The 17,041-nt window shown below is 36.5% G+C and overlaps 1 protein-coding gene across 2 annotated transcripts; it reads right to left on the bottom strand.

The window, feature by feature from the left end:
- Positions 1 to 1,823: 1,823 nt before the first annotated feature.
- Positions 1,824 to 16,826, bottom strand: LOC149013071 (protein VASCULAR ASSOCIATED DEATH 1, chloroplastic-like). Of its 2 annotated transcripts, none has more exons than XM_089158165.1 (18): positions 16,204 to 16,826; positions 15,956 to 16,024; positions 13,506 to 13,556; positions 13,204 to 13,269; positions 11,768 to 11,860; positions 11,340 to 11,441; positions 11,146 to 11,240; positions 10,847 to 11,031; positions 9,680 to 9,720; positions 9,310 to 9,397; positions 9,035 to 9,121; positions 8,854 to 8,908; positions 7,788 to 7,854; positions 6,149 to 6,248; positions 4,783 to 4,844; positions 4,657 to 4,699; positions 4,265 to 4,560; positions 1,824 to 2,864 (listed from the first exon to the last, which is right to left on the bottom strand). In XM_089158165.1, exons 1-18 carry the CDS (start codon positions 16,393 to 16,395, stop codon positions 2,619 to 2,621), a joined length of 1,938 nt encoding a protein of 645 aa, XP_089014291.1. In that variant the 5' UTR covers positions 16,396 to 16,826; the 3' UTR covers positions 1,824 to 2,618. The 2 variants fall into 2 exon arrangements, with proteins under 2 accessions (XP_089014291.1, XP_089014290.1); XM_089158164.1 differs by having other exon boundaries at positions 1,826 to 2,864; positions 11,768 to 11,863; positions 16,204 to 16,824.
- Between the last annotated feature and the right edge of the window lie 215 nt (positions 16,827 to 17,041).

The raw sequence follows: 17,041 nt of genomic DNA on the forward strand, positions 1-17,041 counted from the left end.
CGGTCCACCAATGGGCAGCTTTTGTGGGCCCCACATGGGCCATGGCTGTGATATGGAGAGGCCCCACATGGCCTCATGTGCGCCCTCTTTACGCTACACAGCTTTTCCCCAACCTGGTCGTCTTCTTTCATTAGAATTTTTGAAACCTTTTACCAAAGGCACCATCTTCTCCTCCATTTAGTTTTTCAATACCGGAAATACCCTCGACAAAACTGTTTCTTTCATTAGAAAACCACTGTTTATGGAAGTAGAACTTTCTCCCCAAAATGTCGTATAAGTGGGTCCAGGTCTACGCCATTCATCGATCTTATACTTAATGGTGTGGGTCCCATATTTTAAGGGTGGGGATCAAATTTCCAATATCCAATGAAAGGTGAAGATCTATGTTAGGAATTTAATGGGATTCATTATAGCGTTTGGTTGGACAGCATAACATAAAATAGGTTAAAGGATTTGATTCAATTTGTTTTGTGTGCTTCAGAACTATTAGAACATTGATTAGTATCTAACATTTGGTATCGAAATGTCACTACATCAAAAGTTCAATCTCGAAAACGACCACCCAGAAGAAGCTATATTGCTCAAAGCGTCTTCAAGAAAATGTTGTCAATCTCTCCAAAGCTTCGCCATTAGAATTAACACCATGTGTCCCAAAGCATTAGCCATTAGATTGCTTTCTTGCTGGAGAAGAGTTGCAAAGTAATATGCAATGAATAATAGGTTGCCAGATGTAGGAAGGCATTGAGTGACTTTTCCTTTATGACTATTGATCACCATTAGGTTATCACTTTTAAGTAACAAAGCTTTTTGAAAGTAGCCACCTTATGCTTTTGTGAGTGTTGGAATGATAAAATTCAAAGATCCTAGTTTCTCATCTGCTGACTCTAATGATTGAAGACTCTCTCTTTCTTGATTCATTATAAGGGCTGTTTCCTTTGTTTAATGGTGTGGTCACCATTAAGTATGGGAATCAACTAATTCAAAAGAGTAGAGTTAGGTTTGCTTTTCCTTTTGATGTTCCCTTGGGAATAGCAAAAAGGAATGAAAGAATACAAAGCCATGTTGAAAGAGAGGGAGAGGGAGACAATGTCAAGATATTCTAGAAATCTCGTCTACGGATGTTATTGCTTCTTTATGGGATGGAGTTGAAGTGTGTTCAAACAATCACTTTTCCTTGTAGAACAATGAGAGTATGCATAAGAGTTGCAAAATGAGAAAAAATTTGAGAGATCTTTTTTCGCTCATAGAAATGATAATATATGCTTTGATCCAAAGATGATAAAAATCCCTGAAGATATAATTTTGATACTTTAATATAATATACCAGAGGAGGGGTAGAACTGTAGAAGTACTTTTTTCCAAAGATTAATGTGAAAACTCGAGTTGAAGAGTTCAAATAATGTTAATATTAAGTACAAGGAGTGACCAAAAAAAAATCTACTTATTATTATTATTAGCAATAAAAAGACAGATCAAAGATAAAATGGATGGAAAGTATACTATAAGAAAGCTGATCCAAGGGGTAAGAAATGAGGGTTTCTGTTGATCTCCTGAAGAGATTGACATTCAAACAAAATTCTTCCTCATTCCTCGACCCATATCCATAAGAAGTCAGCAAATTTACTGAACACAAAAATGAAACTTCTTTTCAACATTCTCATCTTCTCCTTGCAAGGCCAGCAGAGAAACAAAACTTATTGCAAATTCTGAACCTCTTGGAGACTTGGCTTCGAAACAGCTTCAATAATACCAGAGTAATTGGAGATTGGAATGGAAGGAAGAGGAGGCTTCTCTTGGTATAGTTCTTCAATATCCGCAGATAACTAAGTTGTCAGAGCCATGGATCATCTGCACCATGGAAGCGATCCTTGTTTGCAATTTGATGGATAACAAGTTCTGGGTTTATTTATTCAGAGAGACGGTACAGAACAGTCAAACATTGGCTAGCTGAACATCCCACATCATGGGTACGGTTAGCCAACTGTGGGTGGCCGAAGATATGATCTGAGTTCTAATCTCAATGTCATGAATGGGTAGTGAAATCTTCTTCTTTTTTATTCTCTTTAAACTTTGAAATCATTCTTTTTGTGAGTAAAGTAGGTAATCCAATCTCTACAGTAATCTGCCATTGTTCCTGTTCGATATCATTTTTCTTTTAATTTCTGAAAAATTTCCGGTGGATTCCCTGTCACACGCCTTTTGAAAGGAGCCCAACTTAAGCTTTTGTGAGTGTTGTTTGAATTATATAAAAAAAGACCCATTCAAAGATACCATCTCCTGACTCCAATGATGTTCGATATTCACTTTATTTTGGTCTCATTTCAAGTGGGGATCACCATGCATTCCAAAATCTATTGAGTCAAATAATTGGAAAGAGGAAAGAGTAAGGTTTTGTACTGCTAGGGAAAACAAAAAAGGGAAGGATGTCCTAGAGGAAGGAGAGAATGTGAGGACATTCCAGGAATATCATATTTGTGTTCTACTGTAGTTTGTCTTCAACGGACTGCTTTTTTTCTCTTAACAGGAAATGCAATGCCATACAATAAGAAGGGGACCATAGATTTATAAGGAAAAGATTCAAAGATATACAATCATACATACAAAGATTACTGTTGGCGCTACCTTTGTTTTATCTGAGGTTCAAGGTTCAGTAGCCGTGCTTTTAACAGTTCATATTCATGGTGCATTCTCTCTAGGCGAGCCTCTACCATGAGCATCTCATCCTTCAGGTGGTGCATTCGCTTTTCCAACCATGCTACCTCTGCTGCTTTATTTTCTGCGCCACCAGTGATGGCATTCATATAGTCCATTTGAGAGATGACATGGACTTGTGGGGTTCTGGTTAGTAGAACAACTATGCTCAGCTGTAATAAAACAGGATGTGTGAAATATAAGTTAATGATGAGCCAAATAGAACCAAAATAGAGAGGACTTGAGCATAAATACAAAAAATATTTTGCAAAAGACGGAAAAACTACAATTATTTGAAGCAATCTCTACACGATAAATAATGGGTTGCCTAGAAAGAAAGTGCTAACAAACATTAAAGAGAATGCAAAAGGACCTCTCTTACATTACAGGCTGCTTAATTTTGTATTGCACATGCAACAAGGTTGGAAAAGATCTAATTATGGGTGAAACTGGGTCATTACAAGACCACAATGACATTTTAGTGTTTTACAGTACGTTGCTAATATAACAAACAATGTAATTGGGCAAAATATAAACAAATACAAGAATAATGACTGGAAGTGCTGATAATACTTTCATTTCGCCTCATTATTCACACAGCCCAATCTACATGATATAACTCTATCTGAAGATGAACTGTATTCATCTCAAACTCCAGATTTTTGGATGTTAGAATAACCAATGGAATAAAATGATGAGATCTAGGTGAGCTTACATCATTGCAGTGCAGCTTATAATGATATATTTGTCTAGGAGATACACAGGATCCAAATATGGCCCTTTGTAACTGATACAAGAATAGTTCTCTTTTAGATACTCTTGCCAATGAATACCAAAATACTGCATTGATTCTATTGTTTTAATACTACTCTAAACTGCTTGGCTCTATCATCTTTCTATAGTACCAACTTGTAATATATGACCCAACAGGTTTTCTAGGCATTTTTGGACAAGAATCTCATATGTTCCATTTCTTCTCCTGTCTTACTACTTTCCTAAGAACTGCTAGCCTTTAACCATCCTTCTAAAGTACTTACAGTTTTATGTATTATAATTTGTGCAATCACCGCAGAAGTTTCTAATATATCTTCTTTGCTTTCCAAAGTAGCTGGCTGATGGAAGTGGTACTTCCTTATACTTCAGCAGTGTTTCCATTTAGCACTATCTTATTGTGAACAATCTTGTAAAAGTGCTTAGTCAAAAAATGATGATCTATCCTATCCCATGCTTTTCTGTTACCCAGCTCATGTACAATCCAGTAATTGGGCCAGTCATTACCTTCATACCTTTGATCTCTTCCCACTTCTTTATAAAACAGTTCACCTTGCAATCTCCAATCTAATTGTCACATATGAAGTTCCTAAGAAGTTGTCACCATGTTAGTGTTCGTGTAAACACTTTCTGAAACTAGATCCATATCCTCCATCCTTCACCAAGACTCTACCAACCTCACCCTCAATACAAAATACATCCAACATATATATGCGAGCAAAAACACAAGTATCACACAACTACCTATGTATTTTATTTGTAGAAAGAAAAGAATGTATTAATGACTTCAAGCAGTGCTTACCTGCATCAAAAGAAGTATCAAAATAGAGGTAGTGAATAAGACTAGAGGAAAGCGGCTTTGACTTTTTAAATATGAACATAACGTTGCCAAGTACTCTGTAACTAACTTCCTGCCACTTGAGCTTCCTTGCAGCAGACCCTGAAATGGAGGATCACCATCTTTAGAATTAGAATCTTCAGAAAGTTTGCTCACATGACGTAATTCTTCTGAAGGTGCATCAGTATTTGTGTGCGCTTCCAATTGGGCATCACTTTGAGTTGCCTTGGCATTTTGAGTTGTGTAATCAGGATGGGACTCTACATAAAGAAATTAAAAAGCAGTAAGAATAACTTGCACCAAATAAAGTAAGCATTACCATTAGTTATTTCAGCACAATGCATTATTTTTTGTACCTTCTAGTTTTGCAACATTTTTCTGCTTTATCCTTTCGTGTGCCTAGCACAAATTCAGTACAAAATCTTAATACATGAACCTAATATACCAAAGTCAGATGCATCAAATAGGGGAAGAGAGTATACAGTTTTTATCCAAATCGAATAAGCTTCTCGGCACTCCGTAACAGTAGACTGCTCTATTTTCCCTGCAACAATGTTTGCCCCCTTGCTGTAAGTATCATAGCAAAGCTTCACAACCAACATATATTGCATTGGAGTTTCTAAGACATGTATAGCAAATCACACCATCAAGGATTCAAATAATGAATGTGTAAGACCATAGAAACTTATCCTACTAGCCAATTGCTAGAAGACTTAACAAAATTCCCTGATCTGCAGCTCGTTTGCCAGCATAAGAGTAGCCCAGTAAACTTTGCCTTTATTTTACCTAGACAAAAAAACTATGGAGCAAGATGCACCTGTTGGGCTTCATTGACATTCAATTTTTGTAGACAAAATGTCCACATCATTGTGAACAATGGGTTGATATTTAGTCTAATCTTCAAAAATCATGTGTCAGAATAAAGCATTAAAAATTGCTTCAAACAATTAACTTTGCCTGACCAACAGGATTTGCTGAATAAGTATGGAAATAACCGATGGAAAAGTATGGAAAATAACCAGGGAACCAATCCCCACCTTGCCAAAATGAACAAAGAATCAGAGTTATGTTGCAAAAAGATAGGTGACATAGGTCATAGGTATATAGGATTCCACCTATTTTTGAGGTAGGTTCTTGACCCGTATGTTAAACCAATGGTAAAAGGTTTGGACTGCCAAGGTAACTGCGTAAGTTTGACTCTTGAGGCTGAAAGTGGCCACTATTCGCAAAAAATGCCAAGGGTTAGGACGAGTTCCAAATACATCCACTACTGGGGGATGACTCTTTCTATATACACGAGAGATTTTCAAGGTCATATCTGTGGGAAAAGTCTGTACATACTGCCACGGTATATGACCTCCCTCCCAAGACCTAACACATTCTCCTCCCATGCATGTAGGCCACCCTGTATCAATACCGTGATGTACACCCTCTTGTGCTCTCACTGGCTTGCCATGGGAGATTCAATACAACACCAACAGCATGTAGATCCCTGCCCTATATTATATCATCATTATTTGAAGTTCTAATTATTTCCAAAGATATGTTCTAACATTATCCATCTAGAGATATGTCAGCTTTACGATCCAATCAATCATTGCTTTCCTGCCACAGTGTCAACATAGGGAAGGTTTTGGTGAACCATATACCATTCAAGACATTTAAATGATAAATCTGTGAAGTGGAGATCACTCAGTTTGCTCTATGGTCACAGTGATGATGCTTGGATTACAATGAGATATTCACCAGAATAAACGTTCTTAATTATACTCAAGTACTTAAATATTGTTGCCTCATGTTAATTATCAACTAACACCTTGAATAAGAGAAGGCAAAGTCAGGCTATACCTTTCCACATTGTTTTCTTTGAAAATGGTACACGAGTATATACACGCAGGATGCAAGAATTGCTTCCTTTATGACCATCTCTCTCCACATCCCAAAGCCCCTGTGATTAGTAGAGTACCAATAATTTGTCAAAAACCGACAATGTTCTACTGAAGGTTGATTTTCGCAATCATCAGAGTTAAAGAAATCCTACCCACACACACACAAAAACAGGAAAGTGTTCTAGAATCCAAGAGATGATGATTAAGGATAAGACAACCATGCATCATCAAGTCAAGCATTCTAACTTAAAAGGCGATCGTGCCCTAGCAGTCCACATGGAGATGGGGGTCTCAGTTAATGGAAGGCCTAGAAGAGAACTCCCTGATATTGCACTTGATGTTCAATACTTGCAAAGCAGCAAGGCTGGATAAGATTTCCAATAACACATGGCAGGATGCTACAGAGAGAAGACTGCAACAACTACAGAAAACTAACCAAGAACCATATGCACAAATGCCGTTATTAGATCAACCAAGAGCAGACCAACTGGTGCTATAAGCCTAGAGAAACTCCCACCTCTCAGAACAATGGAGAAAATTCTCCACTCTCCATGACCCCCAAAGATACATGCTTCCAACCATCAATATCCATATTCTGAATCCGGCAACTAACCAATACTGATAAGACTTCCATGCTAAATATATAAATCTACATATTCCATCCAAAAGAAAAGATCATGCATTCCACAAAGGATAGTTACTTCTTTCCTGATTATATACTTAGAATAAAAGATTCATCAAAGCACAGAGAAGGCCCAAGAACATATTACATTTATGCTGTTTGTCAAGAAAAACAAAAGCAATGTAGCACCTCATCTCATACATAAAGAATCGTTACTAGCTGTCCTTTTGGGAGCAGATAAATGCTTGCTTGTCAGAGGTTAAGGTCATAGCAGAATTTAAAGTGCGAGAAATACATTGGGTTCTGACTGATACACTGTTTAGAGACATTTCATCTATGTTTCTCTTCACCAAGTGGGATAATGCAATCAGTTCCGACATCACAAAGAAAAAAAATTTGATGTGGGATCAACATTCCTCACCCCTTCCCACCAGTCAGAATGTTGACGGCTCTTCTTCACAGTAATGGGTATTCAGGCATTCCTAGGGGCTGTACAAAAGCAAGTATAGGAGATATTTTAGGGCATGTTTAGGACCAATTGGAGTTGAGAACTGTGTTGATGGAGTAAGTGATCTCAATAAGATCATAGTGGAAGAAGACTCTACAACTATCACTGGCCATAGCTTGGTTGTCTACTAGTAAAGATTATCCTTGGAAACATATTTTGTATTCTATCATAACTTAGTATTTAGTCCACGAGGCTCCCCCCACTGCAGGGACTGGTGAGGTCATAATGTATGCAGCCTTTACCCTGCTTCCCAAAGGTGTTGTTTCCTGAGTCAGGCCCACAACCACTAGCAGCCATAACATTGCACCACTGCCCGCCCTTAATTGTAGCATATATTTGAATAAATCTAAGGGGAATGGTGTGCAGTAGTACTTCACAAATCAATATTCAACCATAAATTATTAAATACTTGAGAACAGGTTAAGACAGCTACGTGGCAAGTAAAATACTTGGGCAAAGATGTGGTACCTCGACATGGAAGCAATCCCCATAAGGGACATCACTGACTTCTTGTGAAGTTTCAACAACCAAATGACTGACATAAATGAAAGGAAAAATGTCAATAGGTTAACTACTAATCCATTATTATCTACTTCTAACACTGAAATTTATGGAAAAAGCAAGGGGACACCCTGTTAATCAGTTAACTCCAACAAAACAAGGAATCACAGAAGCCATGCAGAAAGATAATCAAGTTAAACAAAAATCCAAAATGAAGTCTGACAAAAAAAAAAAACATCTGGTTTCCACTTTACATGCTTCTAACCATTTGGTTGCATTGTTTGGTGTGCCCTTTTCTCTTCTTTTAACAAATTTCCTTTTCTTCCCTGAAAAACACTTTTTTTTTGCACCCAATATTTTGGGTTTACTATGCCAGCCAGATAGTCATTCCCTGACTATCTCTGGTTAGCCGAATACACACCAATCTAGCAAATCCAGCACCCACATTAATCCTTAAAAGTAAAAGGCAGAAGCTAAATTTAAACACCGCTAAGAAATTGGCCAAGACAAGCAGACCAAGGTCAAACAGGCAAGTGTCCCACATCTGTATACAGGCCACCTACGCTCATACTACTTGCAAATTGAGAATAGAACAGGCCCACAATTTTTATGGCAAAACCATTTTGTTACTGTTGTGGTGAATGCCCTGCAATTGAAGTCAGCACCATCCAAGGCAGCCCTTGCTCCACATCATCACCACTAAAATTACCATATTGAACTACCTTCCTTTTTCGAAGGCGACTCAGCTACTAAAAACTATAGCAAAGAAGCCACTTCAAAGACGAAAACAATTCCGAACCCAAAATGATAATTTTATCCACATAATGGCATAGTAGTCGATACTAATCAAGAGAGACTTTGCAAAACAAGTAATTCAGCAAACTGAAAGAAGTACAACCATTACCTCTAACATGACATCATATAAGATGCCCTCCCTTTCAAGAACATCAGCATAAAAACCGCAAAACGTCTATAAAATGCAAGAAAACTTTTGTAGTCTTCAAAGGAAGGGAAGAAGAAAAGTGCTACAAACCTATCCTTGTACATGCGAAATTTCTGGAGCTGCTGGCAGCTACCATATCTTGCACCTTAAATCCAACATAGAAAAATTAAAACCATGAATCGTGTAACTCAAAACACGGTGCAAACTGCCAAACCAGAAAGAGTATACTAAATCAATGAAATTGCAGACTGCTGTGAAATCACTCCCATACCAAAATACAATTTGATTGGGTGTTGAAATGACACATTACGAGCATTTCCGAATTGTTCATGTGCAGACCATGAGGTGCACGTAAAATCTGAAAAAGAAAGGATATTACAAGCATTGGTAAAAAAATCTATAGAAGTAAAGAATCACGACTGTGGCAAATATAACAGATAGGCTGTCAAGGCAACAGACAGTCAATCACAATGAAATGAATGAATAGAGACATATCTAAGAAAATAACAATCGGGATATGAGGCTTATGGCACTACGATGAGCTACCTTTGTCTCCACAACTTTTATGAAACAACTCAGTGAAGTCAACAGCATCATCTGAGAAGAAAAAATTAAAGAAATCCTCTACCTGAACCTGTTGTCCATATAGTGAAAATGTAAAGAAAATCAGCCTATTTTGGTGGAAGTAAATGTTAAATAAGACAAATAATTAAATACAATTAACCTATTGGGACTGTTCATTTTGATATGCCAAATCCTACAAATAGTACACAAAAAAGAAAGTAATCCCAGGGAAGTAGCTCAGTGGGCAAGTAGTCCTCATAACGAAGAGGTCAAGAGTTCAACTAAACCTGGGGGCTACCTATCTCAAAATAATAATAATAAATAAATAAATAACAAAAGGAGGTAACATTACTGGAAATTTTGATTCAGCGACCATTGTGTAGTTTTCAGGTACTGCACAAAGAAAAAGGACTATTAAAATGAAATCATGCAGTAGAGATGGAAGTTGAAATTGAAGTTATAAATATAAATGATAGGTTAAGATGGTAAACTAAACTTCAATAGTGTACAAATGCCTAAAGAATCTTCTAAAGTGAAAACACACTGAGATATATGTACATCAAAACATACACAAATTCATACATAAACAGAATGATTCGTCACATATTCATGGTAAACAGTCCCCTAGACCAGGTAAGTAATCAACCTAGTCTATATATCCAAGTCAGAGTAACAAGAAGGAGTCGAACAAAAACAACTTCAAAGTGAGCAATCAATAGACTGGGTTAGAAAGCGAATATGACCTACCAATTGAACCAGGAGTGGCACTACATGTTAACAGTAATGTAGATCCAATAAATTTGTCCAAAACTTTGTAAATGGTTCTTTTTTCTTTCTTATTCTTCTTCCTTAGTGCTTTGATCCAAATAGAGGGGAAGCAGTTGATCGCAGACAATGCAAATAAGGAATAAAGCAAGAATGAAGCTCAATGGAAAATTAAGAGCCATTCCTTAAAAGTTTTAAACAGCATTGAACAGCATAGAAGATGGTAAACTTTTGTTTTTCAAGAAAGGGTACCAAGGTCAATGCAGGCTTTGTAACAAATCCAAGTTTCAAAACATTGGTTTACTCCCAAAGAAATCATACATACACTGTTTCTTTGGAATTATCTATTCCAAAGGTATTAGTAATTACAAAGGATTTTCCTTTCTTACACTTATTATTTTTCTTTTTTGGGTTCTTAGAGGGGAAAAGAGTGAATTCTATCTGTTTCTCCTCCCTCCCTCCCTCCCAACACCACCCCACCCACCCCCCCACCGCTCCCCCCCCCCCAAAAAAAAAAAAAAAAAAAGGGGAAAAGAAAAAGAGAAAGAATAAGCCATCTGCCAGGCATAGCATTTATAGAAAAAGTTCAAATTATTTATTTTTTTCAAATCTATAGCGTAACTGTTAGTTTTGATTGACTGTCATTCTAATTCCATTTGGAACTGGATGGCAAGAAAGAACATAGTTACATAACCAATAGTAATACCTAACGACAAGAAACATGATTCAAGAATTAAAAGAGGAGTCAACTAACTCTTAGGGGCATAAGCATCCTCAAGCTTCAACTTCAAAGGTTCTCTAGAAGGCAAAGACTCAGTATTTACAGCTGGTTCAGCTTCTTCTCCATTCTCTTCTGCTTCCGAAAACCTCGCTGACGAACCAAGATCAACTTCTTCATTGGATAGAAGCATATAACCTTCCGAAATATGACCCTTATTGCTGATTCAATCACATTTGGTTAATATAACTAAAAGCCATAGAAACATATGCATAAAATGTTGTTCTTGTGCTTCTTAGAAGAACACCAAAGCCAATATGCTAAGCAATACATACCTTTCCAAAGATTGGAGATCATTTACTGGTTGTTTGAAACCTTTTTCAGCCACTATAGGCGTATTGTCTTGACTGCCAGACTCAGATCTTGAATCCTGGTGTAAGAAAGATCAATTAAATCTACTGATAAAAGAGAAGCATGAAATAAAGCAAAATAGACACGAAAAAAGGGGGAGAGAAAGGTAGATACATACCTGACGATCTAAGGCTACTTTACCACCATTACCATGTTGTGTCCATCCATCAAAAATGAGTTTATAAGCTTCATCACGGGAGAGAAAAGAAGCAAAGAAGTACTGCCAAAGAGAAAAAGAAAAAGAGGTGAACCAGCAGATTCTGGTAATGCTATTAGTTCAAAAAAAAAAGGGGATCCACCCATTATTCTCCCTATAAAAAAATAGTAATAATAATAATAAAAGAGTATCCACTTTTTTTAATAAAATATATAAAAAAAAAAAAGAAAAGAAAAGAGAGTATCCACTTCAACCAAGAACCAAGAAACAAGAAAATAATTATCTATTTTTCTTTCTCTTTTAATTTAATTGTAAAGGAAAATAACTATATCAATATCAAAGCAAAATATGATGCAAGCAGGAAACAACGTATCACAGTTATGGCTTACCTTTTTTCCTCCGGTCACAATTTCTATTGCATTAGGGAAGATTGCTGCAGTCTTTGCTTTGCGTACACAGGTGACTTCATTAATAGGGATGATCTTCTACACATCAAATAAAGATCAAATATTATCAACTAAAACAAAGAAACACTAAGACAAAATTTGAATTCATAAACATGAAACTCTCTTTGGAAGTTGAGTATTATTCAATAAAATTTAGTGAACCACCATTTTTATATCATATGTTGGCAAATTATGAAATGTTTGGCACCTAGAAATTTGTGAGCTTTCGTGGTATTGCGTGTTTGGTAGTTATTTTTGGGAACATCTCACCAGGATTTTGATTTTATTCAACCACCCTATGTCAGTATTCCTACAGTTCATAAAATAACAGAGAAATTCATGTGTCAATATTTTTCTGCTAACTTGATATTACCTTGTGAACAGGGTTCTCTAATCAAGTGTAGAGTCGGGTGTTTTTAAGCAACAAAATTAACATGAATAAATTAAGCAGTGTCAATTAACAAAAGCATCTAAAGAAAAGAAAAAAATATATATATATATATATTATGCTGCCACAACCATTATCTATTTAGCATTTTATAATTACATTATCATATGGATAGAAGGGCAGGCCTTAGCGCAATGGTCGGGGGACCACAGTTGTGGCATGAGGTCAAGGCATCGGAACAACCTCTCAACAAAAACTATTGGGGTAAGGCTGCGTAGGAAAACTGCAACCCCCCCCCCCCACCAACCCAAAAAAAAAAAGAGACGGTCTCTGCTTGTGCGGAAGCCTTCAGCACTAGGGTTGCCCTTATTATCATATGGATAGAAAGGGGAAATTAAGGTTCCCTTTGAAAAACTACAAGTACTTATGCCTTATTTAGTTATCCTAAAAAAGCAATTGCAGCAATTTATTTTGCAGAGCATATGCAAAATACCTTGACATTAATTGTCTGGTTCAATTCTTCACCCTGGATTTACTTGCAAAAGTTTGTTCCTCAAATTAGACTATCATTAACATAACTCCACAGTCCATTTATCAGATGCTTTGCCCTAACCCCTAATATATGTTGTGGTTCATCCACAATCTTATTTCCCTTTAATGTTTTTGTCCTTCTACTTACCAGATATTGAAAAGAAAAAAAAAGAGGGAACATTACTCAAATAGATTCTCAGAATCTCAACTTTCTAGTGCAAATCTCTAACTGAAGACAACTTAAATTTAAAGAAGGGTTCTGCAGTCAACTTCATAAGGCTAGCAAAGTTCCTCTGAACTTATTCATCATGGATATCACAATATTGAGATAAATGATAAAATGGAGAAGTGCAGAGTAAATTAGCATAATTGCAGAAAATAAATATTTATTGATGAAAGCAGAATCAAATTGAGTTTAGGGTTTCAATAATAAAATGAGAAAATAAAACAACCAACACACCTTTGTTTCAAATCCAAATATGTTGGAATAAAAGCAAATGTGGTGAACAAATAAGTACATATGGCCCTGCAATCCAAGCTGAAGAATTAGGAAAGAAAAAAGAAAGTTCACCTTAGTGTAATCCTACATTCATGCTAATAATTCACAACCCTGGTACATAATACCCCAATCTTGTCTTGAACTCAAAAAGAACTCAGTTAGAAAATTACATAACTATGAAAAACATCTATGAAATATTTACAGTTCAAACCAGAAAAAACTGAAAACAAGCAAATGTAACATTTAAATAGGTCAATGTTCACCTGAAGAAGGAAATTGTCTTGCAAAGCACAGTTGAAGTCTTGAACAAGGACCTATATATAAGAAAAGGCAAAGGAATACCATTCAGTTACCAACATATATCACAAATGAGATACATCAAAACGAAATCTCTTCCATCCTAAGGTTCAAACTGGTCGCTGGTATTGAAAAGGGAAGTGAAATAAGTTTTAAGAAAATAAAAGTTTTGTAATCATCTTTCTGTAACCACATTAAACTCATAATAAATACGGTAATCATACTTTTCAAACAGAATCATGGTCTTCCTTCCTATACCAAGGTAACACTTAATAACCAGTTTGGAATCTTTTGGAGCTAGATACCCACTCAAGTTAGGTAATGCTTATAAAAGCTTCTGTGATGGTTTCGATTTCATTCTCTTCCCTTTGTTTCCCTTGGACCCAGACGGAGCATAATTTCAGCTTTAATTTGCACTTCTTTAAGTATATAATATTATGACATTCAAAATAATATCAATAGACACGCATGAGCCTAGGCGATTTCATATAAAAACTGCATATCCAATTACTACCTATGTGACCAACCATCTTATTGGTATTTTTTCTTTCACCTTGTTTTATCATTTTATAAATTTATTAAATGTCACTTCCAGTCAAGCTGAGAATTATCCTTTCTTGAAAATCTTGTGCCATGATTTATTCCAATTAATGGATATTTTTCATGTCATGTTTGTGTTGAATTACTTTACCTGTTTAATTAACCTGAGAAGTTCACATTGAGTTGTGAACATATAAAAGTCAAATATTACCTGTAATTCTGTTTTCAGCCTTTCAACTTGGGTTGAGACTTCCAGAAGCTACATTGGTTCCTCTATGGTTGAAAATTGTTAACAGGGGCATATCCAGTGTACAGGGTTCATGCCACAACCTTACCGCTGCTTTACCAACTCGAATCCACAACTACTTGGTCACATTGGAGCAACTTTACCTTTGCACTGAGATCCACTCTCACTTGTACAAATTGTTCTAAAATTTAAAGTAGTCCACATGTAAATTAATCTTGTATCTCGCAGTCAAGCGATGTTTAAGTCTTATGCCATTCATACCAAATAACTCAGAGCTCAGCTACTAAATTTACCCAACATGAATCCTGAGATTAGATAAGTCAGAATAAAGGATTAAGGATGAGTTATACATGCATTGCTACTTCAATCCCATGGGTTTACTTTGTAATCAGCCAACTTAATGAGCCAAGAATACTGTGAGAATAGGAAAATGGGATTGACTTTATAAGTTTAGCTAGAGTCTTATTTTGAGTCCCCCCCCCCCCTCCTCTCTCCTATTTCACTTTCCTAGTCAATTTAGGGATAAGCCTTTCCATATTAGTATCGAAGCTCACTTTTCAATCATCTATATAAGTTTGTAAGGGAGGCCAACACTGTACACAGATTTGAATAATCAAATATTGGTTTGAGCCTTCATGAAAATCCTGAGATAGGACACACTAGATGCAGAGGATGAGATTCCATTGTTCTCTTTCTTGTTCTTTGGATATTTTCTATTTGATCATGCCTGGGATTAGACCTATTCTAGGTCTCCCTTAAAGAATAGAATAACCAGCTCTAATATAATGGATAAAGGTAGTGTGATACACGATACATTGCAATGCTTTCAGGATAAAAAAATCATGTGATGCAAAGGACCACAGTCCATAGCATAAATGCCCACCATCACCCTTAAAAGTGAAGATGAACAAGCAAAAAGCTTCTCTTTCCATATGGTGAAGCCATATGTGTTATCTGGTTTCTCAACGTGAGACCTCAAATGCTTCCAAGAACACAAGAAAGAAGTGTAGTAGCTAGAGGAAGATATCTTGAGAGATTTCACTTTCCAACAAATAATTGAAAAGTAGAGCAGGAACTGTGTAATCAATCCAGTTGCATAAACTTTATTTGTTCCACAACTTGTAAGTGGACTGAAATGCAGTGTCCCAGAATAGGAAGCAAAGAAAGTAACTAAATAAGACACACATTTCCACAAAAGAACAGCAACACGTTGGATAGAAAGTCATACCCAAAAAAAAAAATTGGATAGAAAGTGTAGAAACTAATTTAGATAAAGAAATCAAATTAGTGAAGGAATGACCCATCAATTAATAGAATATGGTCATAAATCACAAAAGGATATCTATGCTTGCTTAACAGAGGGACACAAGAAGAGTCACCCGAATAGGGATTATGGCAAACACCCAATTTAAAATTTCATCTAGCAATTCAAAAATTCTCAAGCAAGAAGCCTGATATACACATCAAAGGATAGCTCTAAATGCCACGACTCTCAAAATTTTCCAAAATAATCAGACAAAATGTCGGTGAGATTTGGAATCCTTAAAAAGGGGAAGCAATAGGAAGCAGCTGTTATAACTATGAGTAAAAGAGACGAGCAAAGAAAACTTAAACCCTCATGAAACTCACTTCTTCAGGTGGAAGATGAAATAGTTGCCGATACTCTTCACTTCTCACTGCCGCCTGGATCGTAATGTACTGGACAAAGAATTACACAGCAGTCAAGACTCAAGTCCAACGAAATACCTTATTTGTAGTAAGATGGATTTTTTTCTCCAGAAAACAGCGAATCGGCGTCTTTAATTAGAAATAACCCAAATTAAACCTCGGAACAGGAAAATTAGAAAAAGATCGTAACTCGGGAGAATCAAAAGCACCTGATTATCGGAATCTTTCCTGTTGCCAACAGAAGAATCAGACTGCTCGTTACGATCAATTTGATCACCGTTTCCCGGCAAACTGATATCAGAGCCGGATTCGGAATACGCTTTCGAATTCAAGGGAGAAGGCATGGACTCCATAGACTGAGGAAGTTCGATCTTTTCCTCGTTAGCAAAGGCGACCGCCATGGTAGTGAAGTGGAAGCAACAGAGAGAAAGAAGAGGCGAAACAACTTTTTTTGATCAGAGAAGTGGCGTAGGGTGGCGTGGCGTGAAGTTGAAGGAAGTAGTTAGTAGTCGGTTCTAACTTCTAAACATCAAAGCTCTAACTTCTACGATTTCGATTACTGTTTCTGAACTCTGAAATTCTTTAACCGAAACTGGGTTAACATCGCAAGGGTAACCGACGAATTCAATGAATTTCATGAACTAAATTGTCTTGTTGCAGGCTTTTTTGAAGGTCTTCTAATTGATAGAGACATTTTAACTTCTACTCCCACTCCGCCCATCGTAATTCATGGCTTTTTCACACGTGCTGCAAAACACGTGTTGTACACTCTTGAGATTCAGGAAGGCGACAACGCGACAACTCTATATCCTCGTCCACCATCGGCAAGAAAGTTTTTCCTGGAGACAGAATTCTGCGCTTGTCTGTTTTCCACAATTCACTCTTTGGAAGATTACGTGATTAGCCACACTTACGTCTCCATTAACAAAAATGGTCACTTGTTTCACTTATTAGACTGCGGTTGTTTGCTGGAAAAACAGGGTGGAAAAATTCTTAAAAATATTAATTTTTTTTCTACTTTTTCTTAAAATCTTAAATTAAGAAAAT

This window comes from Hakea prostrata, chromosome 6 (assembly GCF_041222555.1).
Source record: "Hakea prostrata isolate BN-2017 chromosome 6, UWA_Hpros_2, whole genome shotgun sequence".
Taxonomy (NCBI): domain Eukaryota; kingdom Viridiplantae; phylum Streptophyta; class Magnoliopsida; order Proteales; family Proteaceae; genus Hakea; species Hakea prostrata.

Coding starts and splice junctions, on each gene's coding strand:
- LOC149013071 (XM_089158164.1), bottom strand. CDS start 16,395: ATGGCGGTCGCCTTTGCTAACGAGGAAAAGATCGAACTTCCTCAGTCT. Junction 8,909..9,034: donor CCCAATCAAATTGTATTTTG/GTATGGGAGTGA, acceptor GTTGGATTTAAG/GTGCAAGATATGGTAGCTGC. Junction 7,855..8,853: donor TTTCGCATGTACAAGGATAG/GTTTGTAGCACT, acceptor CATTTATGTCAG/TCATTTGGTTGTTGAAACTT.